Source organism: Carcharodon carcharias, chromosome 29 (genome assembly GCF_017639515.1).
Source record: "Carcharodon carcharias isolate sCarCar2 chromosome 29, sCarCar2.pri, whole genome shotgun sequence".
Lineage (NCBI taxonomy): Eukaryota > Metazoa > Chordata > Chondrichthyes > Lamniformes > Lamnidae > Carcharodon > Carcharodon carcharias.
In genome coordinates this window covers 6,203,796-6,226,554 of record NC_054495.1, presented here as the reverse complement: position 1 = coordinate 6,226,554, position 22,759 = coordinate 6,203,796, and the positions used below count along the sequence as shown (strand labels likewise).

Here is a 22,759-nt window from a genome sequence, read left to right as displayed (position 1 = left end):
AACAGAAACCATCTTACCCACAGCAATGCATGTGCTGACGATCACAATGTCAAAAAACAGCTTCATTTTGTGTCTTGCTGTTAGAGCCTCTGCAGATCAGGAGCAGCTGCCTGTGTCAGTGAACTGCTCTCTTTCAAGTTACTGATCAGGATAAAATAATCAAAGTTGCCAATCTCAATCAGTCGTCATCGCTCAAGTATATATCCTTTGTTCATTGTTTATCTAATGGACTGAGTCAGGTTTCACATGTTTAAAAAACTTGTGAACGTTCCTGTCCAACTACTTTGCAAAAACACTCATCTCTCACACTCCCTCTGAACTTTCCATGATACTCTGAGTTAAGGATCAGAAATTTAACCATGGAATTGCAGCCAGCGAGTGCAAAAAATGGCAAAAACAGATTAGTGGCTCCATTCACACACTGAAGAATACACCAGCTTGGGGTCACACTGCCTGATATACCAGCATGGGGTGGGTTACAAAACAACAGGGCATTAGTGTGGGAAAATTAACAACAGATAGGGTGGGGGTGGGTGATCAGGAAGGTGAAATTGGGTTCAGTGGGACATGAGTGTTCATGGGTTGGGAGCAGGAGTGTGGGGATAGACTAGGTGGGATATTATAGGGATGGGGAGTGAGTGGCAGACTGGGATTAGGCTAGGTGGAATATTAAGGGATTTGTAGAGTGAGCAGGAGAGTGGGATTAGACTGGGTAGTTTTTTTAAAGTATTTGGGGAGTGAACAGGAGGGTGGGATTAGACTGAGTGTGGTATTAAGGGATTTGGGGAGTGAGTGGAGAGTGAGATTAGACTTGCTGGAATATTAAAATTTGTAGTGAGTGAGCAGGAGGGTAGGAAGAGGCTTGGTGGCTTATTAGCATGTATGAAGAATGAGCAGGAAGTTGGGATTAGACTGGGTGCGATACTGAAGCATGTGGGGAGTGAGCCGGATGATGGGATTAGACTAGATGGAGTGTTAAAAATTGCAGTGAGTGAGCAGCAGGTTGGGATTAGACTGGGTGGATAAGAATTAATTCTGGAGAGTGAGCAGGAGAGTGGGAATAGGCTGGGTGGGTATTAAATTGTATGGGTAGTCATCAGGATAATGGTTTTAGATTGGCTGGGATATTCATAGGTTCTGGGGAGTGAGCATGAGAGTGGGAATGGGCTAGGGGGTTATTAAAGGGTTTGGGGAGCGAGAAGGAGAGTGGGATTAGACTCGGTGGAGTATTACAGTCCATAGAGAGAGGGCAGGAGAGTGGGATTAGACAGAAGGGTATTAAAGGGTTTGTGGAGTGAACAGAAGAGTGGGATTAGACTTGGTGGGTATTACAGGGTTTGGGAGTTGAGCAGGAGAATGGGATTATACTAGGTGAAATATTAACAGGTTTGGGGGAGTGAGCAGAAGAGTGGGATTAGACTGGATGGGGTATTAAAGGGTTTGGGGAATGGAAAATACAGTGGGATTAGACTGCATTATACATTAAAGTTTATAGGGAATGAGAAGGTGAGTGGTATTAGAATGGGTGGTGTATTAAAGGTAAAAACAAAAAAACTGCGGATGCTGGAAATCCAAAACAAAAACAGAATTACCTGGAAAAACTCAGCAGGTCTGGCAGCATCGGCGGAGAAGAAAAGAGTTGACGTTTCGAGTCCTCATGACCCTTCGACAGAACTAGTTCTGTCGAAGGGTCATGAGGACTCGAAACGTCGACTCTTTTCTTCTCCGCCGATGCTGCCAGACCTGCTGAGTTTTTCCAGGTAATTCTGTTTTTGTTGTGTATTAAAGGGTTTGAGGAGTGAACAGGAGAATGGGGTTAGACTGGATGGGATATTAACAGGTTTGGGGGAGTGAACAGAAGAGTGGGATTAGACTGGGTGTGGTATTAAAGGATTTGGGGAGTGAACAAGTGATTGGGATTAGGCTGGGTGGGATATTAACAGTTTGGGAAGTGAACAGAAGAGTGGGGTTAGATTGGGTGGGGTATTAACAAGGTTTGGGAGAGTAAGTAGGAAAGTGGGATAAGACTGGGTGTGATATTAAAGGGTTTGGGGAATGAGCTGGAGAGTGGGATTAGACTGGGTGGGATGTTAAAGGGTTTGGGGATTGAGCAGTAGACTGAGATTAGACTACATTGTACATTAAAGTGAAGAGGCTGTGAGAAATCGAGTGGAATTAACCTGGGTGCAATATTAAAGTGTTTTGGGGAATGAGCAGGAGAGTGGGATTAGACAGGGTGGGATATTAAACAGTATTCGGAACATGGGGTATAACGAGGTAGAATGTTAAAAACTGTGGAGATTGAACAGGAAAATAGAATGGCAGTCTCAATGATGAAAGCACTAGCAAAGGCCTGTTGTTGTAAATAGCCCTTGCTGGAGAATTTTTGTTTCAGGAAATACCTTGTTGTAAACCTAAAACCTGTATGTTAAGATGCTTTTCACATCTCCTTTCATTTTATGCAGATACATCAATACCAAGAAATCTCGGACGTGATCAAGAGGCACTGGTTCAAACAGCATTGAGACTATTACCCACCAGGTAGAGGAGTCACCTTCCCTCTTCTACCCACATTACATTAGTTTTTTCTATTTTTACCTGCTGCGGTTAACATTATCTCACAGGTTTACATGAGGTTCTCCTGAAAGGCACGTTGTTACAATAATAACTATGCAGAAGGACCGGTGTCGATTTTCCACATTCCACTACCAAGAATCCTCGAAACAACAGCACATTTGAAAAATCCCTCAAAATATGCAGTTTCATCACAACTCCTTCCCCCAGCACAAGTCTGAATGAAAATAAAGGAACAGAATCCGGACTTCGATGAAACGCAAACCCAAACCCTTTCAAGTGTCTAGGCTTAAGTGCGTAGCATTGTGTATTTGTGTATATATGTTTATCTTTGTTTGACTGTGTATGTGTGTGAATTTGTGATAGTGTGTGTGCCTGCACGTATGCCTGTGTGTGTGTGTGTGTGTGTGTGGATTTGTCTCTGCAAGTCTTTTCGTGTCAATGTTTGGGAGCACGAGAGTTGGCAATATTGTGCGTTGATGTCTGTGTGTGCATCTGCATGCGTGTGTGCATGTTCTTTTTGTGTTTGTCAGTGTGTGGATGAGTATTTTGATGTATTTGTGTGTGTGTGTGTTTATATCTATGTGTCTTTGTGTGGATGCGTGTATTTCTGTGCGAGTGTGTGCTTGTGTGTATGAGTCTGTCTCTACCTGTGTGTACGTGTCTTAAGGCTCGTGGCGTAGAGTCTCAGTGCAAATACTTGGGTGTTTCCTCTTTCATGGTTTTGTGCATTACGGTGTGTTTGTGTGTCTGGTTGTGTGCCTGTATGTGTGTGTGGGTGCGTGTGAGCATTTGTGAATACATGTGTTTCCATTTGTTTGGGTCTGTTATGTATGTGTCCGTGTGCGTGTGTGTCTGTTTGACCGGGGGGGTGGGGGGGGGGGAGTGGTGAATTCATGTCTGCATATGTGTCTGTATGTGGGTGTGTGTCCATACCTCCAGCTTTTGTTTTCCCAGAATCTGGTTCATTGTTGTCCAGTTGTCTGCTTTATGATTCAGCTTTACCTGATAATTAAATGGCTACTTCCCCATTCCTTGTATCTCTCTAACACTACGCTCAGTCACAACTGAAATAAAAACAGAAAATGCTGGACGCACTCAGCAGCTCAGAGAGCAAGATGTGAATTATACTTTGCAAGTCAGTGATACTTTAAACTGAAGGAGTGAAAAATCAGCTGTCATTTCACCGCGAGACTGCTTTGTACTGCAGGGGGAGACCAATTTCATTCAAAACTCACACACTTGCACGGATTGAAAATCAGGTTTAAGGTTCCAGCTTGATGTTGTCCTCTATCGCCATCTGCGGATTACTCTCTGTATCACGTCGAATTATTCCCTTATACCCACAATGTACTGTACATGCACAGAAGCAGGCTTTAAGACAAACATGTTATGCGGGAGTGAAACATTTCCTTTGCCCCGCTGTGTACTCTACATATCCAGGGGCTGACAGAGAGGCATAAACAGCTATACAAAAACATTTCTCACCTGTTGTGTATTAGACATGAACAGGAACTGACACTGAGGGACACATGGGCCTATAGTACTAGGTTAGGGAAATTGATGTTTATTATACTTTGATAAACTAAACTAAAATTAAAGTATATTAATCGATTAACCCAATAGCATGTTATCTTTTTTAATCTGGAACGAATAGACGGCTTCATCATTTAATATCATGTGACTCTGCTTAGTTTCATTTGACAGAGAAAGGCACCATCGGAGCTAAGACAGCATCGAGGTAACATACCAATGAGTTAATTACAGAACAACTGCTGGAGAGGCCCCTGTTGTACTTATTTCCATATCACAGAGCTATAATGTGAGAACTTGCAGCCTTCAACAGGCAAGACGACATCCCCTCACATTGTTAAACCTTATCAAATCCTGATGTTACCATCACAGGAAAGTTAGAGGAAAGAATAACAACAGCTGCATTCTACATTAAGTTAGTTTTAATTCATAGTGTTTTAGGAAAAAGCAATTACAATTGGCTCAATTTATACTTTGTATTAGAGTTAACTTTTGTAACAGTGTGTGATTAGTTTTGTAACTGTATAAACCTTTTAGGCTTTGTAATCACTGAAGACTGAAGTATTAACTGAATGCATATGGAGACTTTACGACCTTACTTTTTAAACACTGATTACTGTTTTATACATATATTTTATACATTCTCTTTAAAACTTTTAAGTATTACCTGCGTTGTAATATTTTGTATTGGGCCTACATCCATCCAACACTCTCAGAGATGAGAGAGCACGTGATTAGACACAGAGTAATGCTCCCTCCACACTGTCCCCATCAAGCACTCCCAGGACAGGTACAGCACGGGGTTAGATACAGAGTAAAGCTCCATCTACACTGTCCCTATCAAACACTCCCAGGACAGGTACAGCACGGGGTTAGATACAGAGTAATGCTCCCTCCACACTGTCCCCATCAAGCACTCCCAGGACAGGTACAGCACGGGGTTAGGTACAAAGTAAAGCTCCCTCTATACTGTCCCTATCAAACACTCCTAGGACAGGTACAGCACGGGGTTAGATACAGAGTAAAGCTCCCTCCACACTGTCCCCAACAAATGCTCCCAGGGTATGTAAAGCACAGGGTTAAATGGAGAGTTAATTTCTATTAATAATGTCCTCTCAAAAACTCCCAGGTTGGGGATAGTACGGAGTAACGCTCTCTCTCCAATCTCAACATGACAACGGCAGGTACAACACACGTAAGAAACAGAGTAAAGCTTCCTCTTCACTGACGCATCAATCACTTGCAGTACAGAAACAACACAGGGTTAATCAAAGGGTCAAACCCCCTCTACACTGTCCCATCAATTGGTGCACAATATTAAGGAAGTTTTGCTCTGATGAAACAAGACTTTGGTGTGAAAATGGCCACCATGAATCAACTTAAAATGGTGAAATTATGTATGTGAAGGCTTACAGAGTGTCAGAGAGAGCAAAATACACAGACACACATAGGCACACACACAGACACACATAAAAACACTCACATAGAAACAGGCACACACACACACACAGACACACACAGTCAGCAAGCAACAGGGATGTACGGGAAAATATCTGCATTTCTGAAAAGCATCAAATCAGGTCATCCTTAGATTTGAAAGTTAAACATTGACTCACATCAACTGCATTTCACGGAAGACTGTTCCAAATTTCAATGGCCCTTTACATGTCGAAGTGTTTCCTAACTTCACTTCAGAAATTCCTAAATTTTAACACTACATCCCCATAGTTCAAGATTCCTCAATTAGATTATCCTAATCTACCCCATGAGTTCCTTCTAATATTTTGACAACTTGGATCAAATCAGCCTGATCATATTAAATTCTAACCCTCGGACTCCAGGTAGATCCAACAGAGGGCGCTGGTGAGAAATGACTGAAGCATTCTGGGAGAAGTCATCACAGCCACCACGACTCAGGAGGGAACGGAGGAGAAGGACTCTTGCACTCAACAGGAGGACGGGCACCCAACAGAGGGCGCTGGTGGGATGTGACTGAAGCATTCTGGGAGAAGTCATCGCAGCCACCGCGACTCAGAAGGGAATCAAGGAGGACCCACTGTCAAAGAATGGAACAGGTATGAGGTATTTGTTCCCTGTGTGGACGAGGAACAGGGCTGTAGGGAGAATGAGCCTAACACCATCTGAGTCATGGTGAAGGGCAGCAAGCAAGGAGCAGGAATGGATAGAACCTTCCTCACCAAGAGGATCCTATTCAAGCTGTGTGGGTTTGAGGCTACGGAGGTCTACTGCCTACAGGATTTCCCCAGTGCTGGTTTCTTTGATGTGACCTTCAAGCAAGTGGCAGCTTGTGTCAAACGCCTGAAGGTGTTTGAGGAAAAGAAGGACCTGCCAGAAATGAAGATCCTGACAGCTGAACCGCTCTTTGCTCTACCGTTGCAACGAGAACGGGTTGCGACAGTGAATCTGTACAACCCCTACGTCCCTGTCGCTGACGTGCTCACCTTCCTTACCAGGTACTTCGATAAGGTTGGGAGCTGCACTGAGGTTAAAGATAATTTGGGGATCTGGACATGTAACGCCAGGTTAAGGTAACGCTCAAGACCGAAAGTAAGGGAGCCGTTTTCCATCCCCCTTCCAGATTCGCTATCGGGGGAAGCCGTGGCTACCTTGTCTACGCTGGGCAACCCAAACTTTGTCGCTCATGCGGCAAGTCTGGTCATGTGGCGGCCAACTGCAGTGCTGTCCTCTGCAAGAACTGCAAAAAGGAAGGGCACCAGACAAAAGATTGTAAACAGGCTAAGTGTTGCAACCTGTGTGGCGAGGCAAGTCACCTCTACAAGACCTGCCCCAAACGTTGCCGTACTTATGCACAGGCAGCCAAAGCCAACAAGGGGGAAGCAGAAGAAATGCTTCCTGGCACTCCAACCACCAAGGCCCCCAGGGAGAACAACGGGACAAAGGAGGACACAGAGAGAGATAAGGTGGAGGAAAAGATTGGGGCAACAGACGGCCAACCAACAGCACTGCCCCCTGAACCTCCCACTCCTCAGGAGAGCAAATCAATGGAGGAGGAGGAGGCAGCAGTGGGAAAGCAGCAGGGGGAGTGGCAGCTGGTGAAGAGAGCCAAAAGGAAGAAGGGGCTAAAAAGAAACCAAGCCACTTCCCAGACAAGAGTCAAGAGCCGTCTCCTATCCGACACGGATAACAAGAGCAGCAGCTCTTCGGACGAAGAAGGGCCAGGGCGGCGCCAACAGAAGAAGCGGCAAAACGCTAGGGAGTTGGAGGACGAGTCACCCAAGCTCCAGAACATTGGTGACAATGAGGAGACCAGCGCACCCCAACTTGGCCCACAACCCAAAGAAGCCAATGCACCACAGCCCCAGGAATCTGGGAGCAGTGAGGCGCTCAGCACACCCCAGCTCCGGGAAGCCGGGAGCAGCAATGCCCCAGAGGGGGGGAGGATTGGAGAAGCTTCTCCAACAGAGGACATTTCAAACCCCGCTCTCTGCACGGACCCCCAGATGCCACCCGACCAGAACATCTCCAATGGGGAGGTTCAGGACGCTTTCCTCAGCCCATCCCAAGTGAAGCAATTTGAGCACACCACGGGCATGAAGGAACTCTGAGATAACAGGTTTGGTAAGCGACTAACTGCTTTAAAATGGGTGTAAAGATTGTATCCATAAATGTGCGTAGCATTAAATCTACTAGGCGATGTGTTGCGACCTTGGACTACCTTGCCAAGGAGGAAAGACTCTCGTTCCTCCGGCCTGGGGATTCTGCTGCGGGGAAGCAGCTTCACCGTCTCCCAGGTTAAGGAGGTGGTGGGCGGGCGCCTCCTCGTAGCAGACGTAATGTATAAGAATGCTCCACTCCGGTTAATTAACGTCTACGCCCCGTCACAAGGGGCTGAGCGGCTGGAGGTTTTTCAGCAGCTCCCACTGCTGCTGGCGACCTCCAAGCCAGTCATTCTGGGCAGTGACTTCAACTGCATCATCGATGCAGCTGGACGATCCGGCAGGGCCGACAGCAGATTGGACGCTACATCCAGATCCCTGATGGAAACAGTAAAGGATGCCAAACTGCACGACGTCTTCAGCAACACTGCAGATGGAGCGCAGCGTAGATACACCTGGTCGCGGCCTGACAGGTCCGTCTGTTCCAGGATAGATTTCCTGTTTGTGTCCCGTGCATTCACAGTCAGATCCACCGACGTCAAGCTGGTGTTATTCCCTGACCACTGCCTCCTACTGGCTGACTGTCACTTAGAGAAGGACCAGCGGATTGGCAGGGAGGCATGCAAGCTAAACGTGAAACTGCTGACCCCAGAGAACATTGAGGAGCTCAAGAGGGATTACAAAGGTTGGAGAACCATGAAACCCCACTTTGAGTCACTGACACACTGGTGGGAAGTGATCAAGGGAAACATCAAGAGGTTTTTCGTCCTCAAAGGCACCCAGAAAGCTAGAAAGGAACAGAGGGAAATGTCCCGACTCCAGAAAAACATGCAGAATCTGCTCTGGCTGCGGTCGATGGGGGTCGATTTCAAGGAGGAACTCCAAGAGGTGAAGAGCCAGCAAGCCTCGCTCTTTGCCTCGGAGGCCTCCAAGATCATCTTCCGTTCCAGAGTCCGCTCCATGGAGCAGGATGAGACATGCTCACATTTCTTTTTCCAAAAGGTACACAGAGAGAGCTCTGTGATCAGCAGCCTGAAGGAAGAAGATGGCTCAGTAAAGTCATCGCAGTCCGACATTTTGAGGATCAGCAAATCCTTCTATGCCGGATTATATGACATGAAGCCCACAGACAGCACGGCCTCCCAGTCCTTCCTGTCCTCTATCACGGAGGTCTTAGACGACAGTACACGGGAGAGTCTGGACAAAGCGCTAACTCCTGACGAACTGACTGAGGCCCTTGAGTCCTTCGAGAAGAGTAAAACTCCCGGAAGCGATGTCTTGCCGGCGGAGTTGTTTTCGGCTCTGTGGGACTGGATCGGCCCAGACGTGCTAGAAGTGTATGAGAGTATGCTTCTGGCCGGCAGTATGTCAGAATCCATGAGGAAAGGCATCATCACCCTCATCTACAAGCACAAGGGAGAAAGGAAGGAAATTAGAAATTGGCGACCCATTTCACTGTTGAATGTGGACTATAAGATTCTGTCCAAGGTCATCGCCAATCGGGTCAAATCCGCTCTGGAATTGGTGATTCACCCTGACCAGACCTGCACTGTGCCGGGCAGGAAGATCTCTGACAGCCTCGCGCTGCTCAGGGATACGATTGCCTATGTACAGGATACCTACCTCATCAGCCTGGATCAGGAGAAGGCCTTTGACAGAATATCACACACCTATATGGTGGATGTGCTCTCCAAAATGGGGTTTGGGGAGGGAATTCGCAATTGGATCCAACTGCTCTACACTAACATCAGTAGTGCAGTCTCAATCAATGGGTGGGAATCAGATAGCTTTCCTATTAAATCTGGAGTCAGGCAGGGCTGTCCTCTCTCCCCTGTCCTGTTTGTGTGTTGCATAGAACCCTTTGCTGAGTCCATCAGGAAGGATCCGGGCAGAAGAGGAGTGACGATCCCAGGCAGTGGAGGCACTCAGATCAAAGTCTCCCTGTACATGGACAATGTCGCCATTTTCTGCTCAGATCCGCTGTCAGTGCATAGACTGATCCACATCTGTGACCAGTTCGAACTGGCCTCGGGAGCCAAGGTAAATTGTGGGAAGAGCGAGGCCATGTTCTTAGGGAACTGGGCTGACCGATCCTTTGTCCCCTTCACTGTCAGGGCTGATGGCCTGAAGGTGCTGGGGATATGGTTCGGCGGGACCAGGGCATGCGTTAGAAACTGGAAGGAGCGAGTGTCTATGGTGAAAAGGAAACTGGGCAAGTGGGAGCGACGCTCCCTCTCCATTGTGGGTAAGAACCTGGTCATCAGGTGTGAGGCACTCTCGCTGTTGCTGTACGTGGCGCAGGTCTGGCCCATTCCACATTCCTGATCACCCGAGCCATCTTCCGCTTTATCTGGAGGTCGAAAATGGATCGTGTCCGCAGTGACACGATGTACAAGCCTCTAGATAAAGGGGGAAAAAAACGTGCCCAACATTGCCCTCATACTGATGGCCAACTTTGTGTGCGGCTGCATCAAGCGGTGCGTAGACCCTCAGTACGCAAACACCAAGTGTCACTACATGCTGAGGTTCTACCTGTCCCCGGTGTTGCGAAGGATGGGTCTGGCCACGATGCCGCGGAACGCTCCAAGTAGTTGGACCGTGCCGTACCACCTGTCCCTCGTGGGAAAATTTATGCAGAGAAACAGCTTTGACCACAAGTCTATCAGGCAGTGGTCGGCACATAACTTCTTAAAGGCCCTGAGGGAAAAGGAGAGGGTGGATCCTGTGGGATGGTTCCCTGAGCAGCCTGACAAAGTCATTTGGCAGAATGCCTCATCACCAGAACTTTCCAACAAGCACCAAGACGTAGCTTGGCTGGTGGTGAGAAAGGCCCTCCCTGTAAGATCCTTCCTACACGCCAGGAGTCTCACCCCCTCTGCACATTGCCCTCGAGGTGGCTGTGGTGGGGAAGAGACCGTTGTTCACCTCCTTGTAGATTGTGTCTTTGCGAAGAAGGTCTGGAGAGAGATGCAGTGGTTTCTGTCGAGGTTCATCCCGAGCAGTTCTGTGACACAGGACTCTGTGCTCTACGGGCTGTTCCCAGGGACACACACCGAGACAAACATCAACTGCAGCTGGAGGATCATCAACTCGGTGAAACACGCTCTCTGGTCTGGCCGAAACTTGTTGGTTTTCCAGTGCAAAGAGTTGTCCCTGACTGAGTGTTGCAGACTGGCACATTCCAAGGTCCAGGACTATGTGCTGAGGGATGCACTAAAGCTTGGGGCAGCCGCCGCAAAGGCGCAATGGGGAAGGGTCGCTGCCTAAGACCTTTCTGCCACAGTGCACCGAGAAACTGGGAACTGTGTAGAGCCCCTCAGGATGTACAGCTCAAAATGAATGTCTGCAATTGATTGTAATATTCATTGTTTGTACTGATACACCTTGTGATTCATGTTGTTAAAGTTGAACCTGATTGTTTTTGTAATGGTGATTTTGAAATGGTTCGAAATGTTTTTGAAGATTTATGAATAAAATATATTTTTGCAAAAAAAAAAAGTAGGGAGGATGAGCCAGCTGACCACGGCACTGTGGCTCTGGAGGCCATTCAAGAGAGCGTAGCAAAACGACAAGTGGTAGTTGTAGGGGATTCTATAACTAGGGGAATTGATAGCTTCCTTTGTAGGCAGGATTGAGAGTCCCGCATGGTATGTTGCCTTCCCAGTGCCAGGGTGAGGGTCATCTCTGACCAGCTTGAAAGGGTATTGGAGAGGGAGGGGGAGAATCCAGTCATTGTGGTCCACGTCGGGACAAATAACATAGGTAAAAATAGGAAAGAGGACCTGTTTGGGGATTATCAGGAACTAGGAACTAAATTAAAGAACAGGTCCTCAAGGGTTATAATCTCCGTATTACTACCCGAGCCATGTGCAAACTAGCATAGGGATGCGAGAATAAGGGAAGTAAACACATGGCTAAAGGAGTGGTGCGAAAAAGAGGGGTTCCATTTCGTGGGGCACTGTCAGCCTACAACCCTCCCTACATCTGTAACCTCCTCCAAACCCTACAACAATCCCTATCTGGGTAACCTGCTCCAGCCCTGACAACACTCACTATCTCTGTAACCTCCTTCAGCCCCCACAACGCTCTCTATCTGTATAACATCCTCCAGCCACTACAATCCCCCCTATCAATGTAAACTCCTCCAGCCCCTACAAACCTCCCTATCTCTGTGACCTCCTCCAACCCATACAACCCTGCCTATCTCTGCAACCTCCTCCAGCTCCTACAACCCTCCCTATCTCTGTAAGCTCCTCAAGCCCCTACAATGCCCCATATCTCGGTAACCTCCTCCAGCTCCGACTACACACCCTATCTCTGTAACTTCCTCCAGCCCATACAACGCTCTCTATCTCGGTAACCTCCTCCACCCCTACAAATCTCCCTATCTCTGCAAACTCCTTCAGACACTACAAACGTCCCTATTTCTGTAACCTCCTCCAGCTCCTACAACCCTGCCTATCTCTGTAACCTACTCTAGCCCACACAACCCTCCCTATCTCTGTAACCTCCTCCAGCCCCTACAACTCTCACTATCTCTGTTACCTCCTCCAGCCCCTACAGCCCTCACTATCTCTGTAACCCCCTCCAGCCCCCTACCACTCTCCATATAAAATGCATCCAGGAGAGTTTTTTAAACCAGTACTTAGAAGGTCCTATAAGAGAGGGGGCAGTCCTGGACTTAATTTTAGGGAATGAAGCCAGGCAAGTGGTAAAGGTATCAGTAGGGGAGCATTTTGCAGATAGTGATCATAACTCTGTTGGATTCAAGATTGTTATGGAAAAGGACAAGGACAGGCCAGAAATCAGAGTTCTAAATTGGGGGAGGCCAATTTTAATAAGATCAGATATGATATGGCCAGAGTGGACTAGGAGCAGCTACTTTTAGGTAAATCTGCATCAGAGCAGTGGGACTCATTCAAGAAGGAAATAGGGAGAGTACAGGGCTAACATATTCCAGTAAAGATAAAGGATGGGACCAACAAATCCAGGGAACCCTGGATGTCGAGGAATATATAGGATTGGATAAAGAGAAAAAGGGAGGCTTTTGGCAGATACCGAGGGCTCAAAACGGCAGAAGTCCTAGAGGAGTACAGAATGTGGAGGGGGGAACTTAAAAAGGAAATTAGAAGAGCAAAAAGGGGGCATGAAAACACATTGGCAAGTAAAATAAAGGAAAATCCAAAGTTATTTTACAAGTATATTAAGAGTAAGAAAAGGATAACTGGGGAAAGAGTAAGGTCCAATAAGTACCATGGTGGTAATTTGTGTGTGGAGCTGGAAGACGAAGATAGAGTTCTAAATTAATGCTTTGTGTCAGTGTTCACAAGTGAGAGGGATGACGTGGGTATGGAAATCAGGCAGAAGGACTGTGATCTAATTAAATAAATTAGCATAGAAAGGGAGGAAGTTCTAAGTGGTCTGGCAGGCTTAAAAGTAGATGAATCTCCAGGCCTGGATGAAATGTATGAGGCAAGGGAGCAGATAGCAGGAGTGCTGTCAATAATTTTCAATACCTTTCTGGCCACAGGAACAGTGCCAGAGGACTAGAGGACAGCCAATGTGGTACTGTTATTCAAGAAGAGAGGAAGGGAGGGAGTGAGGAATAAACCAGGGAACTATAGGCATGTCAGTCTAACCTCAGTGGTGGGGAAACTATTAGAAGCAATTTTCAGGGACAGAATTAATCTACACTTGGAGAGGCAGGGATTAATCAAAGACAGTCAGCATGGTTTTGTTGAGGGCAGGTCATGTCTGACCAATTTAATTGAATTTTTCGAAGAGGTGACAAGGTGTGTAGATGAGGGCAATGCATTTGACGTCATCTACTTGGAATTCAGCAAGGCTTTTGATAAGGTCCTGCATGGGAGACTGATAACGAAGGTAAGAGCCCATGGGATTCAAGGCACTTTGGCAAATTGGATCCAGAATTAGCTGAGTGGCAGGAAGCAGAGGGTGATGGTCGAGGGTTGTTTTTGTGACTGGATGCCTGTGTCCAGTGAGGTTCCACAGGGATCAGTACTGGGTCCCTTGCTGCTTGTGTTTATATGAATGAGTTAGACTTGAATGTAGGAGGGTTGATCGGTAAGTTCGCAGATGATACGAAAATTGGTGGGGTAATAAATAGTGAGGAGGATAGCCTTGGATTACAGGAGGATATAGATGGGCTGGTCAGATGAGCTAATCAGTGGCAAATGGAGCTTAATCCGGATAAATATGAGATGATGCACTTGGGCAGGACAAACAAGGCACGGGAATACACGATGAGCGGTAGGACCCTGGGAAGTACCGAGGATCAGAAGGACCTTGATGTGCTTGACTACCGGCCCCTTAAGGTAGTGGGACAGGGAGATAAGGTGGTTAAGAAGGCATATAGGATACTTGCCTTTATTAGCCGAGACATAAAATATAAGAGCAGGGAGGTTATGCTGGAACTGTATAAAATGCTGGTTAGGCCGCAGCTAGAGTAATGCGTTCAGTTCTGGAAGCTGCATTATAGGAAGGATGTGATTGCACTTGAGAGAGAGTGCAGAGGAGATTTACCAGGATGTTGCCTGGGCTGGAGAGTTATAGTTATGAGGAGAGATTGGATATACTGGGGTTATTTTCCCTGGAGCGGAGGAGATTGAGGGGGGACATGATTGAGGTGTATAACACTATGAGGGACAGAGATAGGGTAGACAGGAAGGAACTTTTCCCTTTGGTGGAGGGATCAATAACCAGGGGGTATAGATTTAAGGTAAGAGGCAGGAGGTTTAGAGGGGATGTGAGGAAGAATTTTTTCACCCAGAGGGTGATGGGAATCTGGAACTCTCTGCCTGAAAGGGTGGTAGAGGCAGAAACCCTCATAACATTGAAGAAGTATTTGGATGTACACTTGTGATGCCATGGCATACAAGACTATGGGCCTAGTGCTGGAAAATGGGATTAGAATAGTTGGGCACTTTTTTGACCGATGCAGACTCAATTGGCCGAAGGGCCTTTTTCTGCGCTGTAAACCTCTATGACATTTAATCACCTTAAACACCACGGTAATAATCTCGCTTTATCAACTAAATTCAAGTGACTCTATTTATTTGTTCACTTTCCAGTGCTCTGACAGAAAGATACAGTGAACAAATACTGCACTGTATCAGTACTGAGGGAGTGCTGCACTGTCAGAGGGTCAGTACTGAGGGAGCGCTGCACTGTCAGAGAGTCAGTACTGAGGGAGCACTGCACTGTTAGAATAGGTTGGGGTGGGGAGTGTGAGTGAGCTGGAAGGTTTTCCAGAGGGTGGGTCAGCGGTGGAGTTTAGTTTGGTTTGGTTTGGTGTGGTAGGGTTCACCTTGGAAGTGGAGGTTGCAGGAGTTTTTAAGGCCTCGTTTCATGCGAGGTGACGGAGGGTCATTCAGAGATGAGATTCCTTCCAGCATTCCTGTGTGTTGTGTTGATGGCAGAGCATGGAAGATGAGCAAATCAGGATCGACTGAATGTGCAGGATTGGAAGGGCTAAGCATAGGTAAGTAGAGGGCTGTAAATTCGTTGCTGACTCACTCAATGGCTGAGTCAGTGCTGAGCAATGTTACTGGTAAATATATACCTGATGATATTAGCTGCGATTGGCACTAAGACTGAGCCAAAAACACAAGCCACTAATCGATGGAGGAAAGTGAACAGAAAGAACACAGCAAGGCCTCAAACACTCAGCAGGTCAGGCAGTAACTGTGGAGAGAGAAAGACCCGCTAACATTTCAAGTCTGTTCTCTTTCATCAGAACTGGAAAAGGTGAGAGATTAAAAACTTTTTTTTTGCCAGTTTCAGATAGGGGATAGAAAGAGACAGAGAAAGGGACAGAAAGAGGGACAGAGAGAGATAGAGGGACAGAGAGTAACACAGAGACAGAGAAAGAGACAGAGAGAGATGCAGAGACAGAGAAAGAGACAAAGAGAGACAGAGAGAGGAACAGAGAGAGACACAGACACAGAGACAGCTAGACAGAGAGAAGGCCTGAGAGACACAGAGACAGAGAGAGGGACAGAGAGAGACACAAAGACAGAGAAAGGGACAGAGAGAGACAGAAAGAGGGACAGAGAGAGACACAGAAAGAGGAACAGCTAGACAGAGAGAGGGACAGAGAGAGACACAGAGACAGAGATTGGGACAGAGAGAGACACAGAGAAAGAGAGAGGGACAGAGAGAGGGACAGAGAGAGACACAGAAACAGAGGGACAGAGAGAGACACAAACACAAACACAGAGAGAGGGAGAGAGGGAAAGAGAGAGCCAGGGAGAAAGAGGGATAGGGAGAGGGATAGAGACAGAGTGAGAGTGAGGGGGCAGAGATAGAGTGGGTTCAGAGTAAGGTGGGGGGGCAGAGAGCGAAATCGGGACACAAGGAAAGAGAGTAAAGGCAGAGATTGGGGTGGAGGTAGGATAGAGAGAGAGGTGAACAGGGGGAGATCAGTGACAGAGAGAGGGAGGGAACAGAGAGAGATCAGTGACAGAGAGAGGGAGGGAACAGAGAGAGATCAGTGACAGAGAGAGAGGTGAACAGAGAGAGATCAGTGACAGAGAGAGGGAGGGAACAGAGAAAGATCAGTGACAGAGAGAGAGGTGAACAGTGAGAGATTAGTGGCAGAGAGAGGGAGGGAACAGAGAGAGGGAGGGGACAGAGAGAGGGAGGGGACAGAGAGAGAGGAAGGGAACAGAGAGAGATCAGTGACAGAGAGAGGGAGGGAACAGAGAGAGGGAGGGAACAGAGAGAGGGAGGGAACAGAGAGAGGGAGGGAACAGAGAGAGGGAGGGAACAGAGAGAGGGAGGGAACAGAGAGAGGGAGGGAACAGAGAGAGGGAGGGAACAGAGAGAGGGAGGGAACAGAGAGAGGGAGGGAACAGAGAGAGGGAGAGATGAACAGAGAGAGAGCTGTGAACAGAGAGAGAGCTGTGAACAGAGAGAGATCAGTGTCAGAGAGGGAGGGAACAGAGAGAGATTAGTGACAGAGGGAGGAAACAGAGAGAGATCAGTGACAGAGAGAGGGAGGGAACAGAGAGATCAGTGACAGAGCAAGAGGTGAACAGAGAGAGATCATTGACAGAGAGAGGGAAGGAACAGAGAGAGAGAGGGACGGAGAGAGAGAGGGACGGAGAGAGAACAGGAAAAGAGATAGAGTGGGATGGGGAAAGAGAGGAGGAGGAGAGAGAGTGAGAGCGTGGGTAAAGTGAAAGCGGAGATAGAGGGGTAGAAACAGTGAGGGGGATAAAGGGCGACAGGGAGATTTGCAGACGACAGGGAGAGGGAGGGGGCTATAGAGAGATCAATGAGAGAAGGAAGTGGGGATGGGGGAAGAGAGAGTGAGAGAGGGGGGTGCTGGTGTTAGACCGAGTTAGAGAGGAAGGGGTTAACTGAACAAGGGCGCTGCTCGCAAATGAGCCTGTGTGAATACTGGAGGTGAGAATGTTAGCAGAAGGGGTGGGCATACTGAACGACGAGAGCTGGAGAATTACCGACATGTCAAACATTCAGGAAGATGGATTTGGTATCTGACCTCTTTTTAAATATTTTAAAATCTTTTATGCTCCCTCCACCCCCACTAGAGCTATACTTTGAGTGCCCTACCATCCATTCTCAATTAGCACATTCGTTTAGATAATATCACCAACTTTAACACCTACGTGTTCTTTTGTTCTATTGTAGTTGACATCTTTTGATGATCTGCTTCTATCACTGCTTGTTTGTCCCTACAACCACACCCCCCCCCCCACTTCTCTCTCCGCTACCACCCCCCACCCCACACACCTTAAACCAGCTTATATTTCAACTCTTTCTTGGCCTCGAACTCAAGTTCTGTCGAAGGGTCATGAGGACTCGAAACGTCAACTCTTTTCTCCTCCGCCGATGCTGCCAGACCTGCTGAGTTTTACCAGGTAGTTCTGTTTTTGTTTTGGATTTCCAGCATCCGCAGTTTTTTTGTTTTTATCTCACCCAGCGAGTCACTCTCTCCCTGTGTGTGTTTATGATACAAGCTGCTCACTTTCTGTTTCGGATTGAGTTGAGTTCCGCGGGAGCTCGGGTGCAGCCACACAAACCCCGAGGAGACGCACAGCGGACGGTTCACGGACTCACTGTCTCCAAGGAGGAATCAGTGCACAGGCGGACACCTCACACTCTGGCACCTCAGAAGCTGAAGCGACAGGTAAGGTCACCTGGCTCCACACTTACACCTGGGCGGTTAGCCTGCTCGGAGTAACTGTGGCTGTTCAGTGTTCAGGGCCTTCTGTTGGTTCACGGTGTTTGAGCTCAAACTGAAACCCTGGGACCACTTTACATGGAGCTCCCTCTCCCCTACCGAACCACACCCCACCTCCACACCCCACACCCAGACTCCAGTGAAATTCTCCACACTGGGAGTTCTTTCTTCCCTTATTACTGTCACTGCTGCCAAGACAGTTTCCTATGGGTCTATTTCCTTTGTTGACTGCCAGGATATTGGAGGTGAACTTGATAGAGAGAGAGACTCCAGTCACTCACTCTGTCATTTCACCCAGTGTCTCACCCCATTTATGCCTCCTCCCCCTCTCCTTCCCTATTCACCCTCACCCTCTTCATTTCCCCCCTCTCTCTCCCTCCATGTCATTCTCTCTCCCAGTTCCAAAGTCCTCTGGGAATCCTGAATGTTGTTGAACTCCAGCCAATAGGGCAGATTGGGCCTTAGATAAACGTGGCATCAAAACAACAGCACCTCCAACAGTGCAGCGCTTCTCCAGTACTGACCCTCTGATAGTGCGAAACTCCCTCAGTACTGACCCTCCGACAGTGCAGTGCTTCTCCAGTACTGACCCTCCAACAGTGCAGTGCTTCTCCACTACTATCCCTCCAACAGTGCAGCGCTCCTTCAATACTGACCAACCGACAGTGCGAAGCTCCTTCAGTGCTGACCCTCCAACAGTGTGACACTCGTTCAGTACTGACCCTCTGACAGTGCATCCCTCCCACAGCACTCGGCCTCCATCAGTGTAGAACTCCCTCAGTAATCACCCTACGTCAATGCAGCAGTCCCTCAAACTGACCATCGGACAGTGCAACACTTCCTCAATACAGACCCTCTGACAGTGCAACACTTCCTCAGTACAGATCCTCTGACAGTGCAGCACTCCCTCAGTACTGATCCTCGGACAGTGCAGCACTCCCTCAGTACTGATCCTCGGACAGTGCAGCACTCCCTCAGTTATGACCCTCGGACAGTGCAGCACTCCCTCAGTACTGACCACGGACAGTGCAGCGCTCCCTCAGTACTGACCCTCTGACAGTGCAGCACTCCCTCAGTACTGACCCTCTGACAATGCAGCACTCCCTCAGTACTGACCCTCTGACAGTGCAGCGCTCCTTCAGTGCTGACCATCCGACAGTGCAGCACTCCCTCAGTACTGACCCTCTGACATTGCAGATCTCTGGGGAATTGTGAGGATGTGAAGACAGTCACAGCTAAAGTGAACTGGGAAATTTAGGTTCAGGGATAGGTCAGTCGAGAAGCAGTGGCAGACATTTAAGGGGATATTCCAGAACATTCAGCAAAGATATATTCCACAGAGAAAGAAAGACTCTTATGGAAAGACACAGCATCTGTGACTAACTAAAGAAGTTAAAGATAGTATCAATTTGAAATTAAAAGTTTATAATTTCACACAGGTTAGTCGTGCGACTAAAGATTGGGCAGAATATAAAATATAGAATATATTGGGCAGCAAAGAATGGCTAGAAAGAAGATGAGGGAGAAATGAGAGTACGAGAGGAAGTTAGCTAGAAGTGTAAAGCAGATGGCAAGAGTTTCTACAGGTATTTAAAAAGGAAAAGCACTATGAGCTTTGGTCCTCCAGACAGTAAGAATGTGGAATTAATCATGGAAAATAAGGAAATAGCAGATAATTTGAACTGATATTTTGTGTCTGTCCTCCTTGTCATAGACAGAGAACAGAAAACGAGATAGAGTAGTGCGTGGAAAGAGAGGGGGAGGAGAGAGAGAAAGAGCGCGCGGTTAAAGTGAAAGCGGAGATACAGGGTAGAAACAGTGAGGGGAGAATAAAGGGAGAGTGGGGGATTTGCGGTGGACAGGAGGAGGGAGATGGAGAGGTAGATAGAGAGATCAGTGAGAGAAGGAGGTGGGTACAGGGGAAGAGAGATTGAGGGAGGGGTGATGCTGGTGTTAGACCGCGTTAGACAGGAAGAGGTTAACTGAACAAGGGCGCTGATCCCGAATGAGCCTGTGTGAATACTGGAGGTGAGAATGTTAGCAGAAGGGGTGGGCATACTGAGTGACGAGAGTTCGAGTATTACCGACATGTCAAACATTCAGGAAGATGGATTTGGTATCTGACCTCACCCAGCGAGTCTGTCTCTCTCTCTGTGTGTTTAAGATACAAGCTGCTCACTTTCTGTTTCGGTTTGAGTTGAGTTCCGCGGGAGCTCGGGTGCAGCCACACAAACCCCGAGGAGACGCACAGCGGGCGGTTCACTGACTCCCTGTCTCCAAGGAGGAATCAGTGCACAGGCGGACACCTCACACTTTGGCACCTCAGAAGCTGAAGCGACAGGTAAGGTCACCTGGCTCCACACTTACACCTGGGTGGTTAGCCTGCTCGGAGTAACTGTGGCTGTTCAGTGTTCAGGGCCTTGTGTTGGTTCACTGTGTTGGAGCTCAAACTGAAACCCTGGGACCACTTTACATGGGGCTCCCTCTGCCCTACCCTACACCCATCCCCCCCACCCCAACCCCACTCCCACTTCCACAGCCCATACCCCGCACACAGACTCCAGTGAAATTCTCCACACTGGGAGTTCTTTCTTGCCTTATTACAGTCACTGCTGCCAAGAGCGTTTCCTCTGGCTCCATTTCCTTTGTAAACTGCCAGGATATTGGAGGTGAACTCGATAGAGAGAGAGACTCCAGTCACTCACTCTGTCATTTCACCCAGTGTCTCACCGCATTTATGCCTCCGCCCCCTCTCCTTCCCTATTCACCCTCACCCTCTTCATTTCCCCCCACTCTCTCCCTCCATGTCATTCTCTCCCCCAGTTCCAAAGTCCTCTGGGAATCCTGAATGTTGTTTCCCTCCAGCCGATAGAGCATTTTGGGACTTAGATAAACGTCGCATCAAAACAACAGCACCTCCAAAAGTGCAGCGCTTCTCCAGCACTGCCCATTCGACAGTGCAGCGCTGATCCAGTACTGACCCTCCGATAGGACATCGCTCCTTCAGTACTGACCCTCCGACAGTGCAGCGCTCCTTCAGTAATGACCCTCCGACAGTGCAGCACTCCCTCAGTACTGACCCTCTGACAGTGCAGAACTCCCTTATTACTGTCCCTCTGACGGAGGGTCAGCACTGAAGGTGCTTCGCACTAACAGTGCAGTGCTTCTCCAGTACTGAACCTCCGACAGTGCAGCGCTCCTTCAGTGCTGACCCTCCGACAGTGCAACGCCCCTTCAGTGCTGACCATCCGACAGTGCGATGCTTCTTCAGTGCTGACCCTCCGACAGTGCAGCCCTCCCACTGTACTCAGCCTCCATCAGTGTAGCGCTCCCTCAGTACTCACCCTCCGTCAGTGCAGCACTCCCTCATACTGACCCTCAGACAGTGCAGCATTCCCTCAGTACTGACCATGCGACAGTGCAGCATTCCCTCATACTGACCCTCGGACAGTGCAACACTCCCTCAGTACTGACCCTCTGACATTGCAGATCTCTGGGGAATTGTGAGCACATGAAGACAGTCATGGCTAAAGTGAACTGGGAAATTTAGGTTCAGGGATAGGTCAGTTGAGATGCAGTGGCAGACATTTAAGGAGATATTCCAGTACATTCAGCAAAGATATATACCATAGAGAGAGAAACCCTGTTATGGAAGGACACACCATCTGTGACTATCTAAAGAAGTTAAAGATAGTATCAATTTGAAATTAAAAGTTTATAATTTCACAAAGGTTAGTCGTACGACTAAAGATTGGGCAGAATATAAAAAACAGCAAAGAATGGCTAGAAAGAAGATGAGGGTGAAATGAGAGTACGAGAGGAAGTTAGCTAGAAGTGTAAAGCAGATGGCAAGAGTTTCTACAGGTAAAAAGGAAAAGCACGATGTGCGTTGATCCTGTAGACAGTAAGAATGTGGAATTAATCACAGAAAATAAGGAAATAGCAGATAAATTGAGATGATATTTTGTGTCTGTCCTCCTTGTCGTAGGCAGAGAACACAAAACGAGATAGAGTGGTGCGTGGAAAGAGAGGGGGAGGAGATAGAGAAAGAGCGCGCGGTTAAAGTGAAAGCGGAGATAGAGGGTAGAAACAATAAGGGGGATAAAGGGAGAGTGGGGGATTTGCAGTGTACAGGGGGAGGGAGATGGAGAGGGAGATAGAGAGATCAGTGAGACAAGGAGGTGGTGCTGGTGTTAGACAGGAAGGGGTTAACTGAACAAGGGCGCTGATCCCGAATGAGCCTGTGTAATACTGGAGGTGAGAATGTTAGCAGAAGGGGTGGGCATACTGAACGACGAGAGCTGAAGATTTACCGACATGTCAAACATTCAGGAAGATGGATTTGGTATCTGACCTCACCCAGCGAGTCTCTCTCTCTCTCTCTGTGTGTGTGTTTAAGATACAAGCTGCTCACTTTCTGTTTCGGTTTGAGTTGAGTTCCCTGGGAGCTCGGGTGCAGCCACACAAACCCGGAGGAGATGCACAGCGGGCGGTTCACTGACTCCCTGTCTCCAAGGAGGAATCAGTGCACAGGCGGACACCTCACACTTTGGCACCTCAGAAACTGAAGCGACAGGTAAGGTCACCTGGCTCCACACTTACACCTGGGCGGTTAGCCTGCTCGGAGTAACTGTGGCTGTTCAGTGTTCAGGGCCTTGTGTTGGTTCACGGTGTTTGAGCTCAAACTGAAACCCTGGGACCACTTTACATGGGGCTCCCTCTGCCCTACCCTACACCCACCCCCCCCACCCCAACCCCACTCCCACTTCCACAGCCCATACCCCAC

General features: G+C 48.1%; 2 protein-coding genes across 6 annotated transcripts in view; one reads left to right on the top strand and one right to left on the bottom strand.

The window, feature by feature from the left end:
• The window catches only part of LOC121271080 (uncharacterized protein YMR317W-like), a 52,989-nt gene that overhangs the window by 21,302 nt on the left and 8,928 nt on the right, over window positions 1-22,759 (bottom strand). For both annotated transcript variants that reach the window (XM_041176817.1, XM_041176815.1), the window contains exon 2: window positions 18-141. In XM_041176817.1, coding sequence (XP_041032751.1) covers window positions 18-66 — 49 coding nt within the window. In that variant the 5' untranslated portion in view covers window positions 67-141. The remainder of the gene's footprint in view (window positions 1-17; window positions 142-22,759) is intronic.
• The window catches only part of LOC121271079 (guanylate-binding protein 1-like), a 72,019-nt gene continuing 67,027 nt past the window's right edge, over window positions 17,768-22,759 (top strand). The window contains exon 1 of one of the 4 annotated variants that reach the window (XM_041176806.1): window positions 17,768-17,919. The gene's annotated coding sequence lies outside the window, so the exon portion shown is untranslated. Of the gene's footprint in view, window positions 17,920-20,177; window positions 20,315-22,434; window positions 22,550-22,759 lie in introns of those variants that run through there. The other 3 variants (XM_041176809.1, XM_041176808.1, XM_041176807.1) reach the window with 3 other exon arrangements.